Source organism: Prunus mume, linkage group LG8 (genome assembly GCF_029339155.1).
Source record: "Prunus mume cultivar Tortuosa linkage group LG8, ASM2933915v1, whole genome shotgun sequence".
NCBI classification, from domain to species: Eukaryota; Viridiplantae; Streptophyta; class Magnoliopsida; order Rosales; family Rosaceae; genus Prunus; species Prunus mume.
In genome coordinates, this window is record NC_142705.1 from 16,705,070 (window position 1) to 16,728,265 (window position 23,196).

Sequence of the window (23,196 nt, forward strand, 5' to 3'; positions counted from 1 at the left end):
GCATGTCAAAATTACCAGTGTTCATTTTTTCTTTTTTGGCTATTTAAACAATTTAAGAATAGGTTGTCTTTGTCTAAAACCCTAGCCCCCTATCTCCCAAAAAACACTCTAGAGCCGTTTTCACTTTGAGTGGGGAGGAATCCACTGTTCTTCCTCCCCCCTCCCCTCCTCTCTTCCTATCCTCTCCCTTCTCCTCTCTTCCCCCATTTTTAAAGACATAAGGTTTCCCCTATTTGTCTTTGCTTTGTTACGATTTTCCTCCACCTATCATAGGTAGCTGCGTCTCAACGTTGGATCTCCACTTGCATTTCAGTATCGAATCTCTACCACTATCCTTTTTGCGGTTTATTTAGGTTTAGAATAAGTTGCAGAGACTCTTTGAGTTTTTAGTGTAGTTTTCACCTCTTCTTTTGTGAAAGTTTTTTACCTCTCTTTTTGTGAGAGTTTTCCACCTCTCTTTTGTCAAAGTTTTATTTGTATTTTTATGGCTTGGTTTTTTTAAGACTTTATCTCTTTTTAGTTGTTCTAAGTTTGCAGTCTTAGTTGGAATGCATATGCCTGAGTTCCTTCGATCCTGCGTGATCGTTAATGGAAGCACATCAGATTGTCTTAATTTTGATGTTAAATCGCTTTGTTATTGGCATTTTGTGGCTAGTGAATTTTTTTGTTGAATTATAAATGCAATCATAGAATTTCTCAACAACAAAAAAAATTAAGAATCTTTTTTCTAATTTAAGATTGATTATGATCTAATAATATTTTTCCTAATGTTGAAAGAGGGCTTAAATTCAAATATCATCTTCCCCATTAATTAAAAAGAACTCAAACTTGACTAATTGACAAAAGCATTCAATAAGATTCCTTTTTATTTCATCAGTAAATTAGTAATTCATTTCAAAATTGTCATCATATAGTGTGGAATCTCATCGAAATTTCAATTGACCCTCTAGAAGTATAACACCAAACCATGATGTGCATTTCACCTATGTCAAAATATCAGTATCATAAGATTTTCACAATCATATGCTATCTTGTAGTATTATCACTATTCATAGGTATAAGATGGACTTAACAGATACTTAGAAGAAAAAAGAAAACACTTCTGAAAAGACTGAGAAATTAGGTAAAGTGTAAAAGATCTTATTTTGTTTTTTGTTTGTCTATGTTCACCCATTTTAGATCCAAATTAGGCCCAAAAAATCTAGAACAATATTTTCTTTTCTTTTCTAAAAATACGCAAAGATATTGTCGCAGCACTTTTTCGTGTTATTTTCGAGTCGTGTTCGAAATAGTCGCTCCTAAAATAAAGTACAATTGCAATCTTAAACGCTAAATAGTGCTCAGAACTCTTGATTTTTTCATAAATGGAATGCATATGCACTTTGGTCCAACAAATTTTCTTTTAAAACCGTAAGAATTGGGGAAAATAAAAAGAAGCTTCTGTTCCAAAAGTGGAACACCACATAGGGCACCATGTAAGAGATAATTTGAATTTGTTTCTATTTTTCCGTAGAAATAGAAAAAGATTCTCAGACAGAAACACTTTATTTTGTTGTACACCCTGTCACACATAATCCACACTTGTTAAAACTTGTACAATACTAATAAAGGTATGTTTTGTGGGGGCCCACTACCAAATTGGTCGACACAGCCCTGCCAATGCCAGACATGATTGTTGATCCAATGCTGCTCAGCTCCACCAACAACCATGGACCCAATGCCTAACGAATTTTCCGTTCCTAGTCTTATCATATGGTATTTCACCATATCACCGGCAGCATCATACGGGAAAATCATTTAAATTATAAGAATATTAAAACAAATCTTAAGGATTCTTTTGTTTTTTTTTTTAAAGTAAAATTATACCATTACAAAATTGAAATGATGTTTGATATTAAAAGTAGCAATGCAGGCACATCCGAAGTTTTTTTAAAAAACCTATTTGTAGCATTTACAATTACATTTTCACAACCATCTTTTCCTTTTATACACCCTTTTTCTATTTTCACGCCTAAAAAAAATATATTGCATTCATAATTTAGGCATAAAAGTTGCCATGCACAAGAGTCAATACAAATACAAATAACCATGTCGAGTTAATATAAATATAGAATCACAGAGAAATCCATTAGCAACATCAAGTGTACAAAGTGTACCTCCACTCATAGTCACACAAGAACAAAGAAATTCCCGCATAACAGCCACAAGCTTGGAAACTCAAGCAAAGACCCAGGCACACAAAACTACAACTGCAACTACAACCTTTAAACTCTCATAATTAAAATATGCAAGTAGAGACTAAAAACACGGAACAAACTCAAAAAGCTGCAATACACGAAGAAAAAAAAAAAGTTAAATACTTTTTTGGTCACTGGTTTTACATGAAATTTCAATTTGGTCACCGAAAAAAAATAATTAGCCAAATTGGTCACTATATTAACCAAAGTTTCCAATTTATAGACTTGTCATTAAGTTTCCATTAAGTTTTTAGTTTAAATACCTTTTGGTTATTAGGTTTTACACGAAATTTCAATTTTATCACTCAAAAAATAAAAAATTACCCAAAATCCATGAAAATGCTATGCTCTTGCACATGCTGCACGTAAGATAAAAAATTGTCATTAGTGACAAGCAGGGTCTAGCCCAGTGGAAAGAGCCTTGATTTGTAGACCAGTTGTCTCAAGTTTGAACCCCCATGGTACCTTGGTAATATGTATGTGAGAAACCTCATTCTCTTTGTAGTTTAGACTATCGTTTGTTTATATTTATAAAAATAAAAATTATAGTTGGTGTAGCATCAATTAAGGCTATAAAGCGGAATTGTGTCATGACAAAATTGTTTATACTTGAAATTTTTTCCTCTTGGGACTCACATGAGGGAATGACATGGCATTAACCCATTAAATCAGTGATTGGGCTCAAACAAAGTTGAGTAATCAAAGACCTAAGGCTGTGATGATTTTGACTCGGACCGAACAATAGGTTCGGTTCCATTTTTAAGATAGGATCAGAACAAGAAGCCCAAATACAGATACATGTGGGCTGAAATCTCAGCCCAAGAACTTCGACAACGGCCCAAACGCATGGCCCAATTTAAATCCATTATAAACTCGATCGAAGTTGAAGCTCATCAGCTTGTTCCTATGCCCAAAGAGTCTTGGGCGAGTGAAAGTTGCAAGTACCAACTTTAGGTAAAGGTATCACATGACTTGTATTGATCAAAATGTCGCGTAGAGGGCAAAAGGAATTATGTGACGTTTAGCTACTTTTTGAAACGTGCACACATACATAGAATCTTTGGAGCTCACAAAGGAAGCGTGTGTAGAAGGACGAGCCTCGAGACTATTGATCGAGGCATGAAGTGAGGGCAAGAAGCCACCTTACGTAACAATTTGGGCGATGGCCGACTTTCTTGGCAATTTTTAAAGGCGGCAATATTTGCCTATAAATAGGGGACTTATACTTCATTTTAACACACTCACGTCTCAACAAAATGAACCCAAAATTCCACTTAAATTCCCTCTCAAAACAAACTTAGATAATTTTTATTGCTTTCTTTTAATTTCTCATAGTTATGTCACCGAGAGACTTTGAGGCTTGTTCAAAGTTCTCTAGAGCACCAACATTGTAATTGTCCATATTTTATATCAACAAACAACTTTGTTCATAAGAGTTTTCATTTGAGAATCATCCAATTCACCCCGATTTCTCATTTAAGCTGTCTTAGTTAATAATTCAAAGAGGACTTAAGAGATCAATTGACGGCGGAACTCTTCACCAAACATGGCGGTCACACAAGCACTAGACTAGCACGGATGACACCAATAGCTTTGATACCAAAGCTAAGAGCCCAATGGCCGAGACCATGTTCCTTACCCGACTTGCTTGGTGAAGTCATAATCCAAGGCACTATCCGTCATCTGCTCCACCAAGCTAACTTATTGTTATCATAGCCAGAAGTGACCGTGGTAGCTGGAATGGCACAAATCTCGCACCAAAGGATGACTTTGTTACCATCTTCATGGCCTTCGATTATTTTATTCCGAATAGTCCACGTGTTGGGCCGAAAAGGTTTTACAGTCAACAAAAATATGTTCATATTTCAAGAATAGTTTCACATAAGAGCCTAAATGAACCTTACCACCACCACATAAAGAAACGATGTTGCAGTCACACCCACCACCATATCCTTAACATAAATGAGGAAAATATGATTTCCAGTGATCTACATGCGCATAAGAGCAAATAAATAAACGAAAACAACAATTCTGCCAAAGAACAATTGGGTGATTTGTGGGCTTTGTTTGGGCTTATGGTTAATTGTGGTGATGTGAGCTAGTAGTTTTAGTGTAGTTTTTGTCCACTTTAGTTTTGCTTTTATGTCACATCCTAGGATCGGCTCTACCGTAGCACGATCTTATTCTCTTTGGGCCCCCTCATGCCCTCACAATTTTGTTTCTGGGAACTCACGAGCACTTCCCAGTGGGTCACCCATCCTGGAATTGCTTTAGTCCAAACTCGCTTGACTTCAGAGTTCCCATGACTCCGAAGCCATTGAGCTCCCAAAAGGCCTTATGCTAGATGAAGATGGGTATGTACATATAAGACACATCACTCCCTCTCCGTTGGTCAATGTGAGATGTTACAATCCATCCCCCTTAGGGGCCCGACGTTATTGTCCGCATACTCGCACCACACGGCAGAGTGACTATGTTACCAAATTGTCACATCCCGGGATCAGCTCCGCCGTAGCACGATATTGTTCGCTTTAGGCCCCCTCTCATACCCTCACGATTTTGTTTCTGGAAACTCACAAGCACTTCCCAGAGGGTCATCCATCCTAGGATTGCTCTAGTCCAAACTCGCTTAACTTTGGAGTTCCCATGACTCCGAAGCCAGTGAGCTCCCAAAAAGCCTTGTGCTAGATACAAGTAAGCATGTACATATAAGGCACATAACCCCCTCTCCGTTGGTCGATGTGAGATGTTACAATCCAACCCCCTTAGGGGCCCGACGTCCTCGTCGACACACTCGCACCACACGGCAGAGTGGCTATGTTACTAAATTATCACATCTCGGGATCGGCTCCGCCGTAGCACTATATTATTCGCTTTAGGCCCCCTTTATGCCCTCACGGTTTTGTTTATGGAAACTCACGAGTACTTCCCAGTAGGTCACCCATCCTAGGATTGCTCTAGTCCAAACTCACTTAACTTCAGAATTCTCATGACTCCGAAGTCAGTGAGCTCCCAAAAAGCCTCGTGCTAGATGGAGGTGGGCATGTACATATTAGGCACATCATCCCTTCTCCGTTGGTCAATATAGGATGTTGCATTTTAGCATGTTAGTTTGTTACCCTATTGGAATTGGTACTTTAGATGACTTGTTGATGTCTTTGATTGTACCGTTAAAGTTCATCTAATGAAGTTTCTCTTTGATCCCAAAAAATAAATAAATAATGGTTTCACAAAAATACAAATTGATCTTTTTAAAATAGCTCCAATCATAATCTCAACCATTATCATACTCCCATATTCACAAAAGTTCAAGTCCATAACTATATCAATACATAGATTTGACAAACAAACAAAAAGTTCATAATAAAGTTTCGCATTTGCATAGCCTTTAACTAAATTTTTTTTTTTCAAACCAAATTGAAATTTCGTGTAAAACCAAGTGACTAAAAAGATATTTAAACAAACAACTTAACGAAAATTAAGTGCAAGTCTATAAATTGTAAACTTTTGGTAATACAGTGACAAATTTGGCTAAATTTGTTTCTTAGTGGCCAAATTGAAATTTCATGTAAAATCCAGTTACCAAAAAATTATTTAAGCTGATTTACCACTACATCGTCACCTGGACAACCAAACAACTAACAAACCCAACCAAGATGGCCATGCACCAAAATTCAGTCAAAATAAAGCTAATAAAATCCCCAAGGAGTAGGGGGTAGAGGGAAGGGGAGGGAAGGAGAGCAGCTCAATAATCACCATATAGTTTTTTACTATTGTTCAATTTTATGGTATGAAGCTCCCTTCATATATGCTTTTGAAGAAAAAGAGTAAAACCAAAGCTCTCAAGTGGAGTGTTTGATTCGATTATGCTACTAGTTTGATATCTAAACCGAGTCAATTCGAACCATAATATTACATAGATCTGTATGCGATTTAAGATATAAATTAAATCAAATCGAACCGCACTCCTCCTATTTATAATATAACATTTTCATAAGCTTCTAAGTTCTAACCAAAGTGCTAGCATATAAAAAAAATAAAAATAAAAATCTACACAAACACTCCAAAGCATCTCTTAATCAGAAACCAAGGCTAAATCTACTTTTAAATCCATAGTGGAAATGAAATTGAACACGCAAGCCACCATCCCATCACCTTGCCACAAAATTGGCCAAGACCCCATTGAAAACTCCCTGAGAGATACCAAACGTGAGACCCTAAATAGTTAGTGTCTTGATGGAGCAACGAAGGCAATTGAAGAGAATTGTAATTTGGATGGACAGAAAGTAGGCCAAATATTCGCAATAATCTTAGGCCATGATCATTCTAACGGTACAGTTTGTCCACCAAGGCCTGCTTGCTTCAGGAACCTTGCATGTTCTCATTTCATACATTTCATCATCACATGACGACCCTACCAACGTAATTTGCAGTATAATTGGTTGCGCTCATCATGGACCAATATATCAATCTCGGGATCCTGTCGCATAGTTGTTGTCTAGTTGTTTGTTTTGTTTGTTACTACCTATGAGCAGGAGCAGCTCTGCACTGCATGCATAATATTATTCATCATCCAGGGATTATTAATTTTGTCTCCATAACAGTTGGATCGGTAAAACAAGAGTTAATTAGGAGATTATTGAGATTGATTTACAGAAAAAAATCAAAGAAAAAAAAAAAGGGATGCAGTGTCAGAAAACTCATCATTATCTTGATTGCAATATACGAATATGGTCACCACATGGCTTGTGTTGTCCACATATAGCAAATAAGATCCATCTTATATTTCTTTTGGGTAATTAGGAAACCTTGATTTAAAGTAAATTTAGTTTACTGGCATTTAGTGCTATATAATTGGAGCAAATTTTGAGTTTAAATCTGATGAACGAAAAAAATACAAAGTAAATATTTAAATACGTGCAATTACTCACAAACCACAAGACATCAAGCAGATTGAAGTGATAATTGGCCGGCCGGTAAGGGTTGAACCTAAAATTCTTATGTTTGTTTCCCAATTTGTTCTTTTTTATCTACTGCTTGTGGTTCCTCAAGATCATTTTTACAAAGATAAATCACAGTCTTTTTCACAAAAATACAGCCAGAAGGAAAACGTGTGCATAGTGAATATGTTATCATGAAATATGAAATGGCTTATAGGAAAGTTAGAAGAGAGGAAGCATCTTTGATCACCACATGGGTTGTCACGTAGAATTTGACAGGTAGAAAATACTGATTAGCATTGGCTTTTTTGCATGCATATATATATATATCATATATATGATATGATATATGGTCCCCTTCTTCCTTGTCTTAGGGCTTTTCTAGTTCATGCCTTCATGGTCCCCCCACCCCCCTCACCTTCTTCAATTTCTTTTTCTCCATGTCTAAAAGTAAGTCCCCTAAAAGCGATCTTGGGTACCACAATATATGGGTAAGTGGGCATTCATCATTATCCGTTATTATCTTCGATTATTACATATATAAGTGTTTCAAAATATGAATTCTACTAACTTCTACACACGCGCTACATGCAAGAAGTTTTTTTCTTAATCACGCATGACACGACATAAATGTTTTTTAGTTCATATTGTGCTGAAAGATGTTTTTTTTTCAATCACACATCATAAAGAATTTCATTAATTTGGTGCCGAATATGAATAGGAGCCAAGCAATACTCATTTTTTCCCTCATACGACTTTAGATATTAACTCACAGATTCTAATAGAGCGTGGGCCCACTCTATAGAGTTGACAGTCTTCCTATGACCCGCTTTATTATCACCCAATCTTTTTCCAATCGACTAATTTATATATATATATATATCATGAGGATCCTCAAATAATTTTATTTGAGAGACACCTTTAGGTACCTACAATTTTGTTTCTAATGATCCAAACCATCTATTTTTAGGTCTTCATTCATAGATCATCCTTACAAAAATTAGACAAATCGGAAACCATTTCGACATCCAATTGTGTCCTACAAAATCAATGAACACGCTTGAAAATACTAAAATTTCAATAAATCAATTGAATGGTCAAATGATATCGGATTCAGTGATTTTTGTAGAAATGATCTTTGAATGTGTATCTACAAAATATTTGGATTAGTAAATACAATCCGAGCCTATGTCCTCAAATATTTTAGAGATCAATAAGCTATATATATATATATAATACCCAACCCACCTCCCTAATATTCCTAATGTCGTGGATGGGCATGTCTCAAGCTGTCACGACATATCATTGAGTTGCACTATTCACAGCTAATTCCTTGATTTTTTTTTTATCTAAAATTTCTTGTTATTAATACATTTTATAAAATAATAACATAAGCACATGGACAACATAACTTCAACTATAAGGTAATGGTCCCCCAAAAAAAAAAAAAAACCCTACTATAAGGAAATGGCTCACGGTCAATATATAATTAAAACTAAATCATGGATGTCCAGAACTGAAGATGATGAATTAAATAAAAAGCAATGCAAAGTCGTTCTAATTTATTTTTTCAGTTATGAAATTTAGGTAGGAATATTTATTTTATTTTATTTTCCACCAAACTAGAAATAAATAACTTCACATCACATTAGGCACATGTGGACCTTTTCAAGGTATAATGTTTGTCAACCACTTTTTTTATGTTTCTTTTTAGATAAAAGTTCTCAAATGATAAACTCCATATATTTTGATGATTTATATAAACCAAATAATTAGTATTTGACTTTTAATGAAATTAATATGAGTTTAGTGTTAGGTCAATGTCAACAAATTGACGTGCTCAAAAAAAATTGTTACATGTGACAAGATATGGTGGACGTTAGTCTATTCATGAATCAATGGAAATGTGACAATAAGATGTGCCACTTGAAAAAAGTTGAACCAAAACCTACCTGTTCAAATTAACCCTTAAATTAGCCACCCACTTGTCAATTAAACAAAGCCACACTTATAATGCTTCAATAATTTCTTCTGTTTTTAAAACCTCTCATATTGAGTGGGACGATAATATATTAAACTCACATACAATATACGAATGCGTTAGGACTCGAATCCATAACATTTCCTATTGAGATGGACAATAATATACTAAACTCACACAAACTATACAAATGTTAGAACTCGAATTCAGGACCCTTCTTGGGGGAATAATTCCTCCAAACTACTACACTAGTAGGTCCATTGCGCTTCAATATAAGAAATAAAGTAACTGGTGCCCCCAATTTCTTGTCATAATGCATCAAATAAATGGAAGCAAACAAGCATAATTACTCAATAATTTAATGTACCTAAAAGATTTGGACTTATTCTGAAGAATATATTCATCATATGTTAAGTAAGTTAGTATATAATATAGAGCCATCAGGGGAAGGGGAAACAATATGAATAAGAAAGAATTTAAAAATAGTAGAGAAGATATGGTTAGAGGTCCTAATTATATGTTTAGTGATAGGAGCGGGTGCATCCAATCATGATTTAGATGTGTAATTAAAGAGACTTATCGGCAAATACATTGAACCCACAACCAAAACCAAGGCAGTATATAGTTTTAAGAGATACTGTTGTACTTGAAGATCTTGAAAAAATAAACAAATGATTTTAAAAGATTGCGATCAAGGGCATAAGTTAGGTCATAGGTGGGAGATCAATTATATTATGTACAAATAAATCATGCACGACCAAAAGTGACATTAAAAAAAAACACTATCAGAAAAAGCCTAACGATTTGTCAAAGTTGGAAAATAAGTGCAAAGAGAAAGGCTAAAGGAAGCCTTTGTTTTAATGGCTTTTGAAAGTCGTCTCTGCTATCAGAATTAGTTATACACTGCTTTCTATATAACACAAGGTTTAGATGTTCACCTCTTGTTATTAGTCAAAAAAAGGTATCTCATGATGTCACACAGTGCATTTCTAAATGGATTAGAAAGAAGATCTTGCATGAAATTTTAACTTCAAATTAACGGTACGATTGCAGAAAAACTTATATGAAATGCGTGGCATACCGTAATTGACTGGAAATAGCAACGTAGTTTATTGGTGTTTCTCGTACAATTGAGGACAATCAATATGTACAGTATATTGGTTGCTGAAAAACTATTATTCAAAGTAGCAAATAAAAGACGTGTACCTCAAGTTAAGAGTATTTATCCTTCCACTTGAAATCTTCTTCTGTTTTTTCCTTTATTATCCCATTTCCTAATTTGGCTTGTAAAAAATATGTAGCATGACAAATATTGCCTTTTCACAACTGCATTTCAAAGTAAAGGAAATATGTCCTATCTTCATACCAAGAACAAGTCAAATCGGTATGGAATGAGGAAGGGTGGTATTTAATTCAGACACCCATATAAGACCTTGTCATCGAATTAGTTGACGTGCATGATTTCTGATTGCAAAAAAACTCACGTTCAAACCTTGTAAATTCTTGTCAAATCTTATCAAATTACAACAACTTTCGTTGTAACGGAGTCATATTTTAGGAAGATCTTGCGCCCAAAAGTACAAATTTTGGAACAAAGTACTAAACGCAGATTTGTGGATGATTATGCTTTAATAATGGAGTATATGACATTCATCAGTCTCTTAATTAAAAAAAACTATGTAGTGATTTTTCACTTCCAATTTAGACTTTAACACTTCAAATGTATTTGGTAATTTTATACACTCACAATGGATGAAAGTGCTAAAAGATAAACATGTGTGCCGAAATCGTTATCCAAAAAAGTCACATGCTAGCAAAATAAATTGAGAACTCGTTTGGGAGTAATTCTAGATAAGCCAAAAATCACTTCTACATTTAAATGGTTTTAAGTGATTTTATGGGGAAGCACATGGAAGGTGCTTCTCCCCAAAATCACTTAAAGTAATTATGGTTGGTGAAGCACATGAGTGGTGCTTCTCTCCAGAAGTGATTCCAGCATATTCATAATCACTCTCAAACGAGTCTCGAATAACATTATTTCCAATAATTTCCTATTCTCAGTAAAAATGCACACTTGACATTTGTCAACTCTACAGCTGCTGCTTAAAACTAATTAAATAGTCAACGCACTAATATCATGATGTTATCCGTTAATTAAGCGTAGTTTTATACTGGAACTGTTTGTTTATTGTTTTTCAGGTTTTCATGTTCGTGGAACGATACATTGCACTAGGAGAACCCAACTGCAATTCCAAGAGATACTTTGTGTTTAAACAGATCCTTTTTGGGAATATAGAATTCAAGTAAAAGCCTATACAGAGAGAGAGAGAGAGGGAGATATATATATATAATCCGTCCTTAACAACCTAAAAACCCTAGTTGCTAGATTTGTAATACAATAATGAACACATATGTTTGGTACCAAAAGGTTAGAAAGTGCTTCTTTTGGGATTGGAGATGATCATCCACAAATTCCTTTCTTCTTTTTTTTTCCTTTCTAAGGCAATAACATTAGAATGTGTGGTACTTTATAATGATTCTAATTATTAGTAGGCTAGGCCACTTGTGATTATTGGTTTATTATTAATGAAGGAACTTAGGATTTAACCCTCAAATTAGTAGGCTAGGCCACTTGTGCATGTGCTTATGTTATGTGCAAACTTGTTATGCTTACAGTTCTTGGCCTTTAGGATCTATTTGGATGGAAAGGGTTCCAAATTTAGAAATTCGGATGACAAGGTTAAATTGTTTGTTTATACACAAGTGATGGGGTATTTTTGAGATTGTAACTTGGGAATTACTCAATTATAATATTTTTTTCACACGAGCGATATTGTGGGAAGGGGGATTCAAACACATGACCTCATATATAGAGATAACTGTTTTTAATCACTGGAGCTATAAATCCCTTGCACCCAAATACAATTTGGGGTCATGAATTGTGTGCTGTGTTGTTTGTTTATTTTTATTTTAAGGAGCATGGAATATTTGGTGATTCTAAATATCTTCACCAAGATGGAATATATGATTTGTAAAGGGTCAAATATTATTTTAAAAGGCAACTCATTACCATACCCATTGTCCATAGACATGCATTATGCATATACCAATACAAATGTGAAGCACCAATACCATAATTAAAATGCCCTTGCAAATCTGAAATTTGCTGTAGATATGGGTGATTTTAATGGGAAGAAAAATGGTCCCAAATCTCTTATTTGAAAAAGAAAGATTTGCTCTTCAAAACCAAGGATCCTTTGGCATATTTGAAGTCTTCAAATTCAATGATTCTTGCCTGGTGTAGTGGGTCAGTCAGACTCAGGCCTGCTTTTTATAAAGAAGAATGCAATGGCAGTCAATGCAGAAGAAAAGGGTTGTGGTTTGTGGGGTAAATTGCCCCATCCCCCATCCAAACAAACACACTTTAATTATTATTTACCATTTACCAAATGAAAATGACCTCTCCAATTTACCAATGCTGGCTGGCATGAGATCACTGTAACAAAATTTTACCCGGTTTAACTAGTTTTGCAGTAACATTTTTGCTCTTCTTGTAAGGATGATAAGTTATTAACTCAACAAAATATTAGATATGAGGCATAATGTTCATTATGGGCAATGACAATTCAACTATTTAAATGAATACACTATTAGATTGATGAAAGAAGACTTTATAATAATTTGTCGTAGGTATTACGATGAAGTGTTCTATCATTAAAGTTATAAATTCGTGTAAATCAGAGCAGTAAAGGAGGCTCCTTGCATCCAGGTTTGAATTCACCTTCCTGTAGATTCTATTAGTTTAAACTAAATTATCGTCTGTAAAATGATAGAACCAAAAATTATGAACTCGCATAAGAATTTGCATCATTGAATGTAACTGAACAACATATATGTTCCACGTTTCTAATAAATTTGGTGAGAAAGAAGTGTAGAGCTAACGGAAGTTTTGTTAGATGAGATTATACATATTAGGTAGGCGTACAACAATAATTTTTGCCATACAAGAATCTTGTCTCATACATTTGTTACAAAATCTTGTTGCCAGCCTAGCCTATGCTTGTTGGGTATCATGCTTGAACTTTGAACTTTAATAATGCCTAAGTTTTGGAATTTACAGATCAGTTATGAAGTTTATGGAAGGCATCCTAATAATTTAATACATATATTTTTTTAGTTTTATTGAGTTTTACTTTAATTTTCAAAGCTATGAGATATGCACAAAGGGAAGAAACATTGGAAGACTTTTGCATGGCTTGATAGTTGGGGGCCCTAAATTAATTGGTCTCTATTGGGCAAGGATTTTCTATTTAAGTTGGGCTTAGGCTAGCATTTCTTTATTGGGCTTGGGTTAGCTAACCAGCCATTTGTTCAGAGTTTTTTGTCTGACCCAAAAAAAAAAAAAAACTCAAAATTTTATTAGTCTAAAATTAAGTGCTAAAATCATTGAACTTGATGAAAGAAAAAAAAATAGGTAAAATAATATTACAGTATAAATTACATACTTAATAGTAACTTCAAGATGCTTTAAGAAATGGGAAAACCTTTAATTTTGTTAATCTTATAAGTTTGCAACAAACAATAGTAGATTTAATTAAAAGCTTCTGAAATTGTTGCTCACAAATCAACTTTTGCATTTCAATTAGGGCCTATTTGGTTTTATGGATTTTCAGTGGGTGGATTTGGATCTGAAGAGCCCAAATTACTTTAAGTAAGTGGACTAGTATTTGGGCTAAATTCACTCAGAATTTGACGAGCTAAAATTTTATGGATTTAGCTAACGAGGCTTAGCCCAAAAAAAAAATATCTTGATTTTGCAGACTAATAGTCTAAGGTTCATGTATGAGTGTGAGAAACATCATTCCCCTTATAATTTAGACTATTACTTGTATTATAAAAAAAAGATTATATATTTAAAATATAAAAATTATTTTGTAATGATTGACCTTATATTAATGTATATATTTTGATATAAAAAAATATTAATATAATTGTTATCTTCCATATTATTAAAGTTTTTATTGACTTAAAAATATAACATACAGATTTTTTTCATTATGTTTATAATTAGTTTGTTTTATTTTGATTTTTCTCGTGGCACCACATAAGTGAGTTCATATGGGCTCATTCATTGCCACGTCACAAGTTAAAACACTTTCTAAGTGTTAAAGTTACGATGGATATAAAATTATAGTGAAATCAAAATTTGGGTGCGAATTTGACGCAACGAAAATCTTAGGTAATAAATGCTGAAACTCAGTAAATTTTCAGATAATAAAGTGAAATTTATCATAATTTTGAATTAATCTCTCCTAATATTTTCTGATCAAGGAAACGAGTGTTATTTACAAAATAAACTCACTTTTTTTTTTGGCCGGACAGAAGAAACTGTATTTTGAAATTGAATGGAAGTGTTAGGTGAAGAAAAGTTGTTGTAATTGGATGATCACCTTGCCAATTTTGGAAGAGGAGGGTCAAACCCAACTCCTTACAACAAGTATCTCGAGAGCAACACAGAACAGACCTCATCTAAGTGGAGAGCCAAACCCAATAATTTTTCTAAAAGAAAAAGATGAACTCAAAGTTAACTTTGATTGCAGCAACACTAGCTGTAGTGTCCGTAGTGTTGGCTCTGAACCCACTTTATTTGTTGAAGCTTTTTGGTAATGGAGTAGCTCCTATTTCAGGGTCCCATGACCTCCTCCACACTGCACAATTAATCCAGCTACCCGGAGCCCTTGGCCCAGAGAGCCTTGCCTTCGACCCCAACGGCGGTGGGCCCTACACCGGCGTCGCCGACGGCCGTATTCTCAAGTGGGATCAAAACGACCGTCGTTGGACTGACTTTGCTGTCACCTCTTCTCAGAGGTAACCAACCTTCTTATTTATGTCTGTTTTGTGCTTGCAAGCATTTTGTTGAAGCATTGAATATTGTTTGCTTCATTCAGTAATTCTACATGTTGCTGGTGTTTGTGCTTTGCAAGTATTGAATTATATCAGCTGCTTATACTATTTTGTTTTTGTTTTTTATGTGACAATCAATTCAATAGACTGACCACTTCAAAATTTGATTTGGGTTCATGCATTTCTGGCCAAAATGTACTAATATGTGATCATTAGCAACCTGACCAAATGGATTGTAAAGGGTCTTCGAAATTTAGATTTTACCCAGTTCACGTTATCTTGCACTTTCACTAGAATTACTACCATTGAATTCGAATGATCAAATTAGGCTCTATTGTGCACCTTGTGGCAAGAAGCACACTTGTGGAGTTCATCAGTGTAACTAATGGATGGGACCAAATTGCAGAAAAGCTCTCTTCACAATTCTTGCAGCAACTTTTTCGTTTTCTTTTCTTCTGATGAATCTCATACAAACAGATTGTCTCTAGCTTAAGAGGATTTTGGTTGGTTTTCGACTAAGCACCCATAAATCAAAACTCAATTAAGCAGAGCTCAAGCTGACGAAAAATGTGTGAAGTGGACTGGAACCTTATATGGCTAGAGGATCCTCATTCCTTGGTCTGTAAAATGTTGTAATAAGTCTAACTATTCAAGATTCTGTTCTTAGTAAGGAGTGGGATTGACTGAGAACACACACAAAACACTTTGTGCTTTAGTTTTATTAGGAAATGACATACATTTGATTGCGGTTGTCTATATTTTAGATACAACTTATATAATTAGGATGTTCACTCCCAGAAGAATCTAGGAATTTGATTTTCAGACAATCTAACCTTATTCCGTAATTTAACTTTCTGTGCCAAGTTTCAATAATGTCATTCAATGCGTTCAATTATTTTGTTATTTTACTTTGAACTATTGAAGTGTATGCAAGAGCTGATGTATGTTCTTTCTAGTATGTACTTTTGGCTTTCGACTAATAACTAGCTGACAACTGCTGTTAGTAACTGCTGTTTTGGTCAAAAGCTGCAGTATGGCTAACTAGAAATAGAGCCTATCAATGAACATTGAAACCTTTGGACCCAGTAGATGTAGTTCAACCCTGTACCTTTCACTCACTTTCACAGTATATAAATGGAATAATAACATAAATAGTTTTTTTCTGCATGAAGAGAGATTTAATCTCATGTAATTATTTTGCAACTTGTTCTAGGAACTAGAGAATTTATACCCATTGTCGTGTTAACCAGAAGCATGTCACGCAGTGGAGAGCAACACAACCTCACAAGTACTTTAGCTAATGGGGTAGACTTCTTTCTGCAGCACTGCTTACTTCACAAGCAGTATCTAAACGATGTAACACTGGATGTCGGGAACGTGTCAAAGTTGGTGCATGACCACATAGTATTTGAATAAAGAAAGTTTGCTCCTAGAAAAGCATTTCAATTCATGGAGCATCACCTCAAAAAATGATCATGCAGTTAGCCCCTGAATCACTTAATACCCAGTTTAGCGTTAAGCCATACATGAACATGGAGTCTTTAACATCAAAGAGTCAATGAAATATTTTCCATGTTTTACTTTGTGATGCACAAAGTTTGATAACATTTCTAAACAGTTGCATGATTATACTATGCCAAAAGGTTTACCATTAAAATATTTCTCTGTTTATTTCATGTTAAATTTGTTGTCAATTTATTTACAGCAAGGAGTTACCAACATAGTCACATGGAGTTAAGCTGAAAGGGGGATAGTTTGCTTTGTTCATTGGGATTATGCTCCATACCCAGTTAAATTTAAGCTTACATATATTACTGATATCATCTGTTTCATAGCAATGCTTTCTGTTAAGCTTTAATTAATTGAAATTATTCTTTTCAGGAAGGAGTGTATTCACCCTTTTGCACCAGAACTGGAGCATGTTTGTGGAAGGCCTTTAGGACTAAAGTTTGATACGGAAACTGGAGATCTCTATATTGCTGATGCATACCTTGGCCTTCAAGTTGTAGGCCCTGCTGGAGGTTTGGCATCTCAAGTGGTCAGAGAAGTTGAAGGTCAGCCACTTCGCTTCACCAATGATATGGACATTGATGAGCATAAGGATGTGATTTACTTCACAGATTCAAGCACAATATTCCACAGAAGGTAATTTAAGCACAAAGACTTACTTTATCTCCTTAGGCTTTAGGGTTGCATCTGAAAGTGATTTGAAGTAGAATTTCCCTTTCACCAGCCACTTCAGTTTTTGTCAGAGAACAATGTGGATGGAATGGTAGGACATGCCAAAAGTATGTAGCCTTCAACAGTTTAATCTGCATATTAAAATTTCAAATTTCATAAAAGTAGTGTGTTCAAGAGACATTTCTTGGGATAATTTGGCATTTAAGCTCTTTCAATTTCAAACTCCAGATAACTTGTAGTCTGCTTCACTTCAATGGTCACACATTTTGGCTCCAGATCATCTGGACCAGATGTATCAAGATTCAAAATATGAAAAAACCTGTGTAAAATATTTGATGTGTTGCCTGTAGAAAGCATCCAGTAGAAATATCTATGCAAAAGTTATATTTCGGTGTTATGGTCTTTTTTTTGCATTCTATAAGCATCAGTGTCCAATTGATTCTTCGAAAATTTGGATCCCAAATCAACACTGCCAGATTGAGTTGAAAAGGAATGCTAGCTCTTTTCTTGTTTTGTTGTTCTCTTTCGCCATCATTATCCTTTATTTCCATAATCTAAGATCTGTATGCATTTGGATTTTATTACTCCATTGCCGTACGTAGGAATTCTTTGCTAAAATTACTTCAAAGTTTAGAATTTCATGCTTCTGTGGGCTTGCAGGCAATTCATGTCATCAGTCTTGAATGGAGACCGAACTGGCAGATTACTCAAATACAATAAATCAAACAAAGAAGTAACAGTTTTACTACGAGGTCTTGCCTTTGCCAACGGTGTTGCATTGAGCAAAGACCACTCTTTTGTGCTAGTGGCTGAAACAACTACTTGCAGGATCTTGAGGCTTTGGCTTCATGGTCCAAATGCTGGAAATACTGATACTTTTGCAGAGCTTCCAGGATTCCCAGACAACATAAGAAGGAACTCGAAAGGGGAGTTTTGGGTTGCACTGCATGCAAAGAGGGGATTTTTCGCGAAGTGGTTTGTCTCTAACAAATTGGTTGGGAAATCACTGCTAAAGCTTCCCCTTGATTTTAAACAACTGCATTCGCTACTAGTCGGAGGGAAGGCCCATGCAACTGCTATCAAGTTAAGCGAGAGAGGTGAAATTTTGGAAGTTTTGGAAGATTGTGAGGGAAAGAATATGAGATTCATTAGTGAAGTGGAGGAGAAGGATGGCAAGCTGTGGATTGGGTCAGTTTTAATGCCATTTCTAGGCATTTATGAACTGTAGGAATTAGGAAACAAGTTTGATTTGTGAATTTCTGCTTGAGTTTCTTTTCAGCGCACATGATAGTTGATCTTTGAGTTTATTTTTTGGAATCCCTATAAATTAAATCAAAATCATTCTATAACATTTTTCTACTTCGAGATTGATGTCAAGATTGATGACGAGTTGCTCTTGATCTAGTGGTACGTCTCTTCCTAATGTTGGAAATGTTCCAAGTTCGAATCTCCCATTCTTGATTAATAGTCTGCCCCACAAGCTAGTTCTCAGTAATTTCAGCTTCAAAATTGTCAAATAGTCCATGAAAACCTTAAGCAAAGATTAAAAGCAATTGATAGGAATTAGTTCTAATTTATGTTAAATACGGGTCATGTAACATAAACAACTACAGTAGTATCAGTATTTCAATTCACTTGCAAAGTTGGAGTGACTTCTGTTATGTAGACGCCTACATCTTTTGAAGGTTCTTTGTTTTTTCCCGTGGTCTATGGGTCTTGGGGACTTTGGCAGAATCGACCTTCGGACATTTTCAAGCATTTCCCTCTTTACAAATAACACGGACACTTCAAAAGAGTCTCAAATCTTCAGCGTATCAACATAAATACCTCCTTGACAAAATTTCAAACGTTTTGTTTCTAGACAGGCCAGCAACTCATGAAATCGTAACATGCATTTCATCGCCAACTTCCACAAATATTTCATCCACCCTTTACAAAGAGAAGCAACAAATCAAACCTTTAAAACATGAATTTGCATCCTGGTATTTCATTTTTGTGTGACTTAAGAAACAATAATTTATGGTACGCAACCGCGCAAATGTTATCAAAATAGAAATAGAATGTCTGAAATGACCTTAGAAAGTAACCAAGATCATTCTAACCTGTCAGAATCTATGTTCACCTCTGCAAGCCATGTTGTTAGATAAACCTGCAAAATCAAATTGGTTTAGAGGTACTGAAATCCATAGAAATATTAGGACTAATTGATATTGTCATCTCTCCAGGCAGTATATGCAGCTGCATTTGAAGTAAACATACCTTCCCCATCTATATGATATTTCCCATCTTAATCATTTTAGTTACTCTCCAAAATGCTTAGGTACTGCTAAGTTTTACTGATGATGTAAGGGATGTTTTGCATTTCAGAATGTGAGGCCTAGTGCTGATGAGAACCTCACAGAGGAACTGAATATCATCCTAACTTTTATTGTTCGACTACAATGGGCAATTTTCTATTTCACTTAGGTAAACAACTATTTGAAAGCGAATAAGAAAACATGTTGAATCTGCATCAGTCTCAATTCTTAAGATCCATACTGGAAATTCTTTCCATCCGAGAAAACTGATTCCATATTGTATATCCTGACTAGAAAATTCCATATGTATTGGGTAAATACGAAAATAGAGGAGAACCCATTTGAGCACAAACATATTTTACCAATAGCTTAAATCAATGGCAACCATACCTGCAAAACATCATGATCTGGCTGCTTGTTAAATCGCGCAGCTGGCATTTCAGATTTCTGATCATCCAATCTTGGATAGACTGGCTTACAAGTTTCCTCAGAGTATAAGTTACATATACTCAAATCACTAAATTCTCCCGGATAAAGCTCATCTGACCAACGCAAACTGTTTAAAGGTGGAACTTTGCAACTAATGGATAGTAATTCCACCACTAGCAAACGCTGCACAAACAAGTAATAAAGTGACAAAACAAAACAAAAATGTAACTAAGAACATGCTGAAATTACCATAGAAGCAAATAAGCAGCAACTAACCTTCAAATTTAACTCCAATATAAACATCTGGACAAGCTCCTCTGCCACTTCTTCTGAGATTGTTCAAGAATCACAGTTCACAATCATGTGGAACTTATATGACAGTAGCTTTATACATATACAGTTTTTTTACTTTGATGCAAAATACCACAATCACTCTTTTGCTAACTCTTTTACTAACCGTACAGTACCAAGGGACAAATGTTGCTAGTAAGGCAAAGTTTGGATAGAGACCCCTCATATACTATATTCCCTTTACTTGTCCTAACCCATCTTGTCTTTTGTCACTTGAGATTATTCCCTAACCTCTCAAATTAGTTATTAACAAAATGGCAAGAAACTCATCACAAAATTTGAACCTCTATATACCATGCACGTGTTCATGTAACTACACAAGGTAAATTGGAATCTGAAAATTTTCAAGCAACAAAAACCTTCCACATTGTGACAAGATAAACATAATCTTACGTAATGACAGAGCATAATTTTGTATTTTCCTTGCATGATATCATCTAATGCTATTGTCATAAATCAAGAGTTAGTTCTTGATTTTCTGCAACCACATGCTGATTGTATATATTATTCCTAAAAAGTAACAAAGATAACTCATTTGGTAGGTGCATATAGGACCTAGGGAAAGCCATTTTGAATCAAATGTGTTTCCATGACCCAATTAATAATAACTAAAAATTAATTTGAAGAACTGAACCCAAAATTAAACTGGGTTTATTCCAGTTGAGATTGTATGAATAAGAACAAAACAAACAGGCATGATCAATCAATATCATATAGAAAGACGCAGTATGGATGATCCTTAATTTAACTAACCGAAGCAAGAGATCGTCCAAAATGTAAAGACTGGAATTCCACCACCATCCCCAGGATCATTCTTATCTTCGGAATAGCCAGAAAAGTGTACAAGTGGGCTACTGCTTGCGCCTTTGAGAAAGCATTTCATGGATCTACTAATGTTAACCATGTGAATTACAACTGAGACCTGGAGATAAAACAATGCTACGTCATAAAGATCCTTGCTTATTATTTAATATGCAACTCTATGTCATAAAGATGATAATCACCAGAGAAGTCAAACCAAACTTATTATTCAGTAACTTTTAGGTCCAAAGTGCTTATCTGAATCATTTTGACATGATCCTGAAAGAACATTTGATGTACCAATGTGTTATTCTAAAATTAATATCCTCAATGTTTGAGTCAAAACAAGCACTATGTGCTGTCTACTTTTAGATTAGATGATACAACTCACTGATTATATAAACAATAAGAAGTCATATTGTCAAGTAGCAGCTAGATTCTAGTTTGTTATAGTCTGAGGTTGTGAACAAGTCCAACACCAGAACCAGAATTACTGTATTATTTGAAAATGTGGTCATATGATGTAAGTCCCACTCTAAAATAAGAACAGAATATTTTCCTCCTGCCAGGAGTTAAGCACTTGACAATTTGAAGACATAATAAACTAAGATGAAAAATGTTTCTAGTTCCTCATCCAATCTAATTTTTCCCAAAAAAGAAAAAGAAAATAAAGATGTGTAAATTCTAATAAAACAAGAAAAGAAAATAAGACGGTAAAAGAATAAGATGAGTACCATTTGTTTATATGATGATAAAAGTTCGCCTCCATGAAGCACCTGAAACAAAATTAAGTAAAGTAGCACAAGCTGTACACTAATCACGATACAAGAGTTGTAAAAGCAGTCAAGTAAGTAAACGCTTGCTTGTTACTGTTACCTGCTGCTTAAACAATTTCTGAGAAGCTTTCTTTTTTATATTAGGAATATCTCTCAAGGCGCCCAACTCCATGGAAGGCATGTATCTGAAAGAATCAGTAAATATGAAGCTTTTATGCAAAATTATGGATTTTTAAGCATGAAATTGAATTCCAACCATGCCCCAGAACAGCACATGGTCTCCATGATAAAAAGGCATGTATAAGTAGAGAGTGGAGAGTAGTACTTTTGAGAAAGATAGGCGTTTACAAGAGCGGTGGCATGTGATCGTGCAGTAGAAGAAGAAGATGCCCATTGTTGTCTGTAAGAAGCTAATTTGGACCATTGATTTCTCAGGTTTCTCTGTGCAGTGGGTCTCCATAGCCTTGCCAGCGGTGTCGCTAGTACTGATGACGGTGAGGAGCTTTGGGTTGGGATTTGGGGACATGGGGTTGCTGATTTTGGAGAAAGCAGAGGAGAAGAAGAAAAAGAAGAAGGGGTTTCTGGGCATAAAGTTTCTACTGTTGGGGGTTCACTTGGCTCCACCGTTGCCATTGAGTTACAGTGAGTTGGGTTGGGAGGTGGGTGAAGAATAGAAGAAGAAGCTGTACTGTGAATGCTATTAACCATGTTTTGATGCCCACTTTAGTTTTCAATAAAAGAAATTTTTTATAGAAATTCCAATCGACAGATGGTTATAAGTAGATGAGAGCTACCTCTCTGTCAGTCCAGAAGAACATGAAGCAAGTTCTTGATTGTCTCCTGCTGCCCTGCATGTAGTCCAAGGAAGGTGCTTACAATTTTCAGAAAGCTATTTAGTGGCGTATACCGTATCGGATACTCGTTTGGATACGATACTCTTCGGATACGGTCCGACACGCATTAGATACGTATTGCACTAACAGATACGTGTATCCCATATTCCGGACACGAGTATTTGACTTTTCGGATACGTTCCTCCAGGCGAAGTTTGCCGTTGAGGGGCTGTTGAGGAGCCCCTGGGCGCTGCGTGTGAAGAGGGAGAGGGAGAGAGAGAGAGATCAGTGCGCGCGAGGAAGAAGAAGATGTCGACTGACCTAATTTTTATTATCTCAAGTGACGACGTCGTTTGCTAAAACAGGATTTGTAGTACATTTCTTTTACATAGATCTGTTTATGGGTTTAGGTCAAAATTATTTAGCAACAGTATTAAAATGGGCTTTGGGTAATGAAATGTTTGGG

General features: G+C 35.3%; 2 protein-coding genes across 4 annotated transcripts; one reads left to right on the forward strand and one right to left on the reverse strand.

The window, feature by feature from the left end:
* Positions 1-14,608: 14,608 nt before the first annotated feature.
* On the forward strand, positions 14,609-18,606 carry LOC103342951 (protein STRICTOSIDINE SYNTHASE-LIKE 10). Its single transcript, XM_008246615.2, has 3 exons — positions 14,609-15,026; positions 16,944-17,207; positions 17,904-18,606. The coding sequence occupies exons 1-3, from the start codon at positions 14,731-14,733 to the stop codon at positions 18,469-18,471; spliced, it is 1,128 nt and encodes a 375-aa protein (XP_008244837.2). The 5' UTR covers positions 14,609-14,730; the 3' UTR covers positions 18,472-18,606.
* A 180-nt stretch (positions 18,607-18,786) lies between these two features.
* On the reverse strand, positions 18,787-23,027 carry LOC103342952 (uncharacterized). 3 transcript variants are annotated; one of them, XM_008246617.2, is made up of 9 exons: positions 22,692-23,026; positions 22,223-22,594; positions 21,998-22,082; positions 21,856-21,897; positions 21,074-21,242; positions 20,246-20,298; positions 19,931-20,152; positions 19,346-19,392; positions 18,787-19,172 (listed from the first exon to the last, which is right to left on the reverse strand). In XM_008246617.2, the coding sequence occupies exons 2-9, from the start codon at positions 22,528-22,530 to the stop codon at positions 19,118-19,120; spliced, it is 981 nt and encodes a 326-aa protein (XP_008244839.2). In that variant the 5' UTR covers positions 22,531-22,594; positions 22,692-23,026; the 3' UTR covers positions 18,787-19,117. The 3 variants fall into 3 exon arrangements, with proteins under 3 accessions (XP_008244839.2, XP_008244838.2, XP_088898988.1); XM_008246616.2 differs by having other exon boundaries at positions 22,223-23,027; XM_089042862.1 differs by having other exon boundaries at positions 20,246-20,295; positions 22,223-23,026.
* Between the last annotated feature and the right edge of the window lie 169 nt (positions 23,028-23,196).

Bases quoted from the DNA above. Each gene is read 5' to 3' on its own strand.
- LOC103342951 (XM_008246615.2), top strand. From the start codon at position 14,731: ATGAACTCAAAGTTAACTTTGATTGCAGCAACACTAGCTGTAGTGTCC. The intron at 15,027-16,943 runs GTAACCAACCTT...TATTCTTTTCAG, and splicing joins GCTGTCACCTCTTCTCAGAG to GAAGGAGTGTATTCACCCTT. The intron at 17,208-17,903 runs GTAATTTAAGCA...GTGGGCTTGCAG, and splicing joins AGCACAATATTCCACAGAAG to GCAATTCATGTCATCAGTCT.
- LOC103342952 (XM_008246616.2), bottom strand. From the start codon at position 22,605: ATGGTTAATAGCATTCACAGTACAGCTTCTTCTTCTATTCTTCACCCA. The intron at 21,898-21,997 runs GTAACAGTAACA...ATTTTGTTTCAG, and splicing joins AGAAATTGTTTAAGCAGCAG to GTGCTTCATGGAGGCGAACT. The intron at 20,299-21,073 runs GTTAGTTAAATT...GAACAATCTCAG, and splicing joins TTGGACGATCTCTTGCTTCG to AAGAAGTGGCAGAGGAGCTT.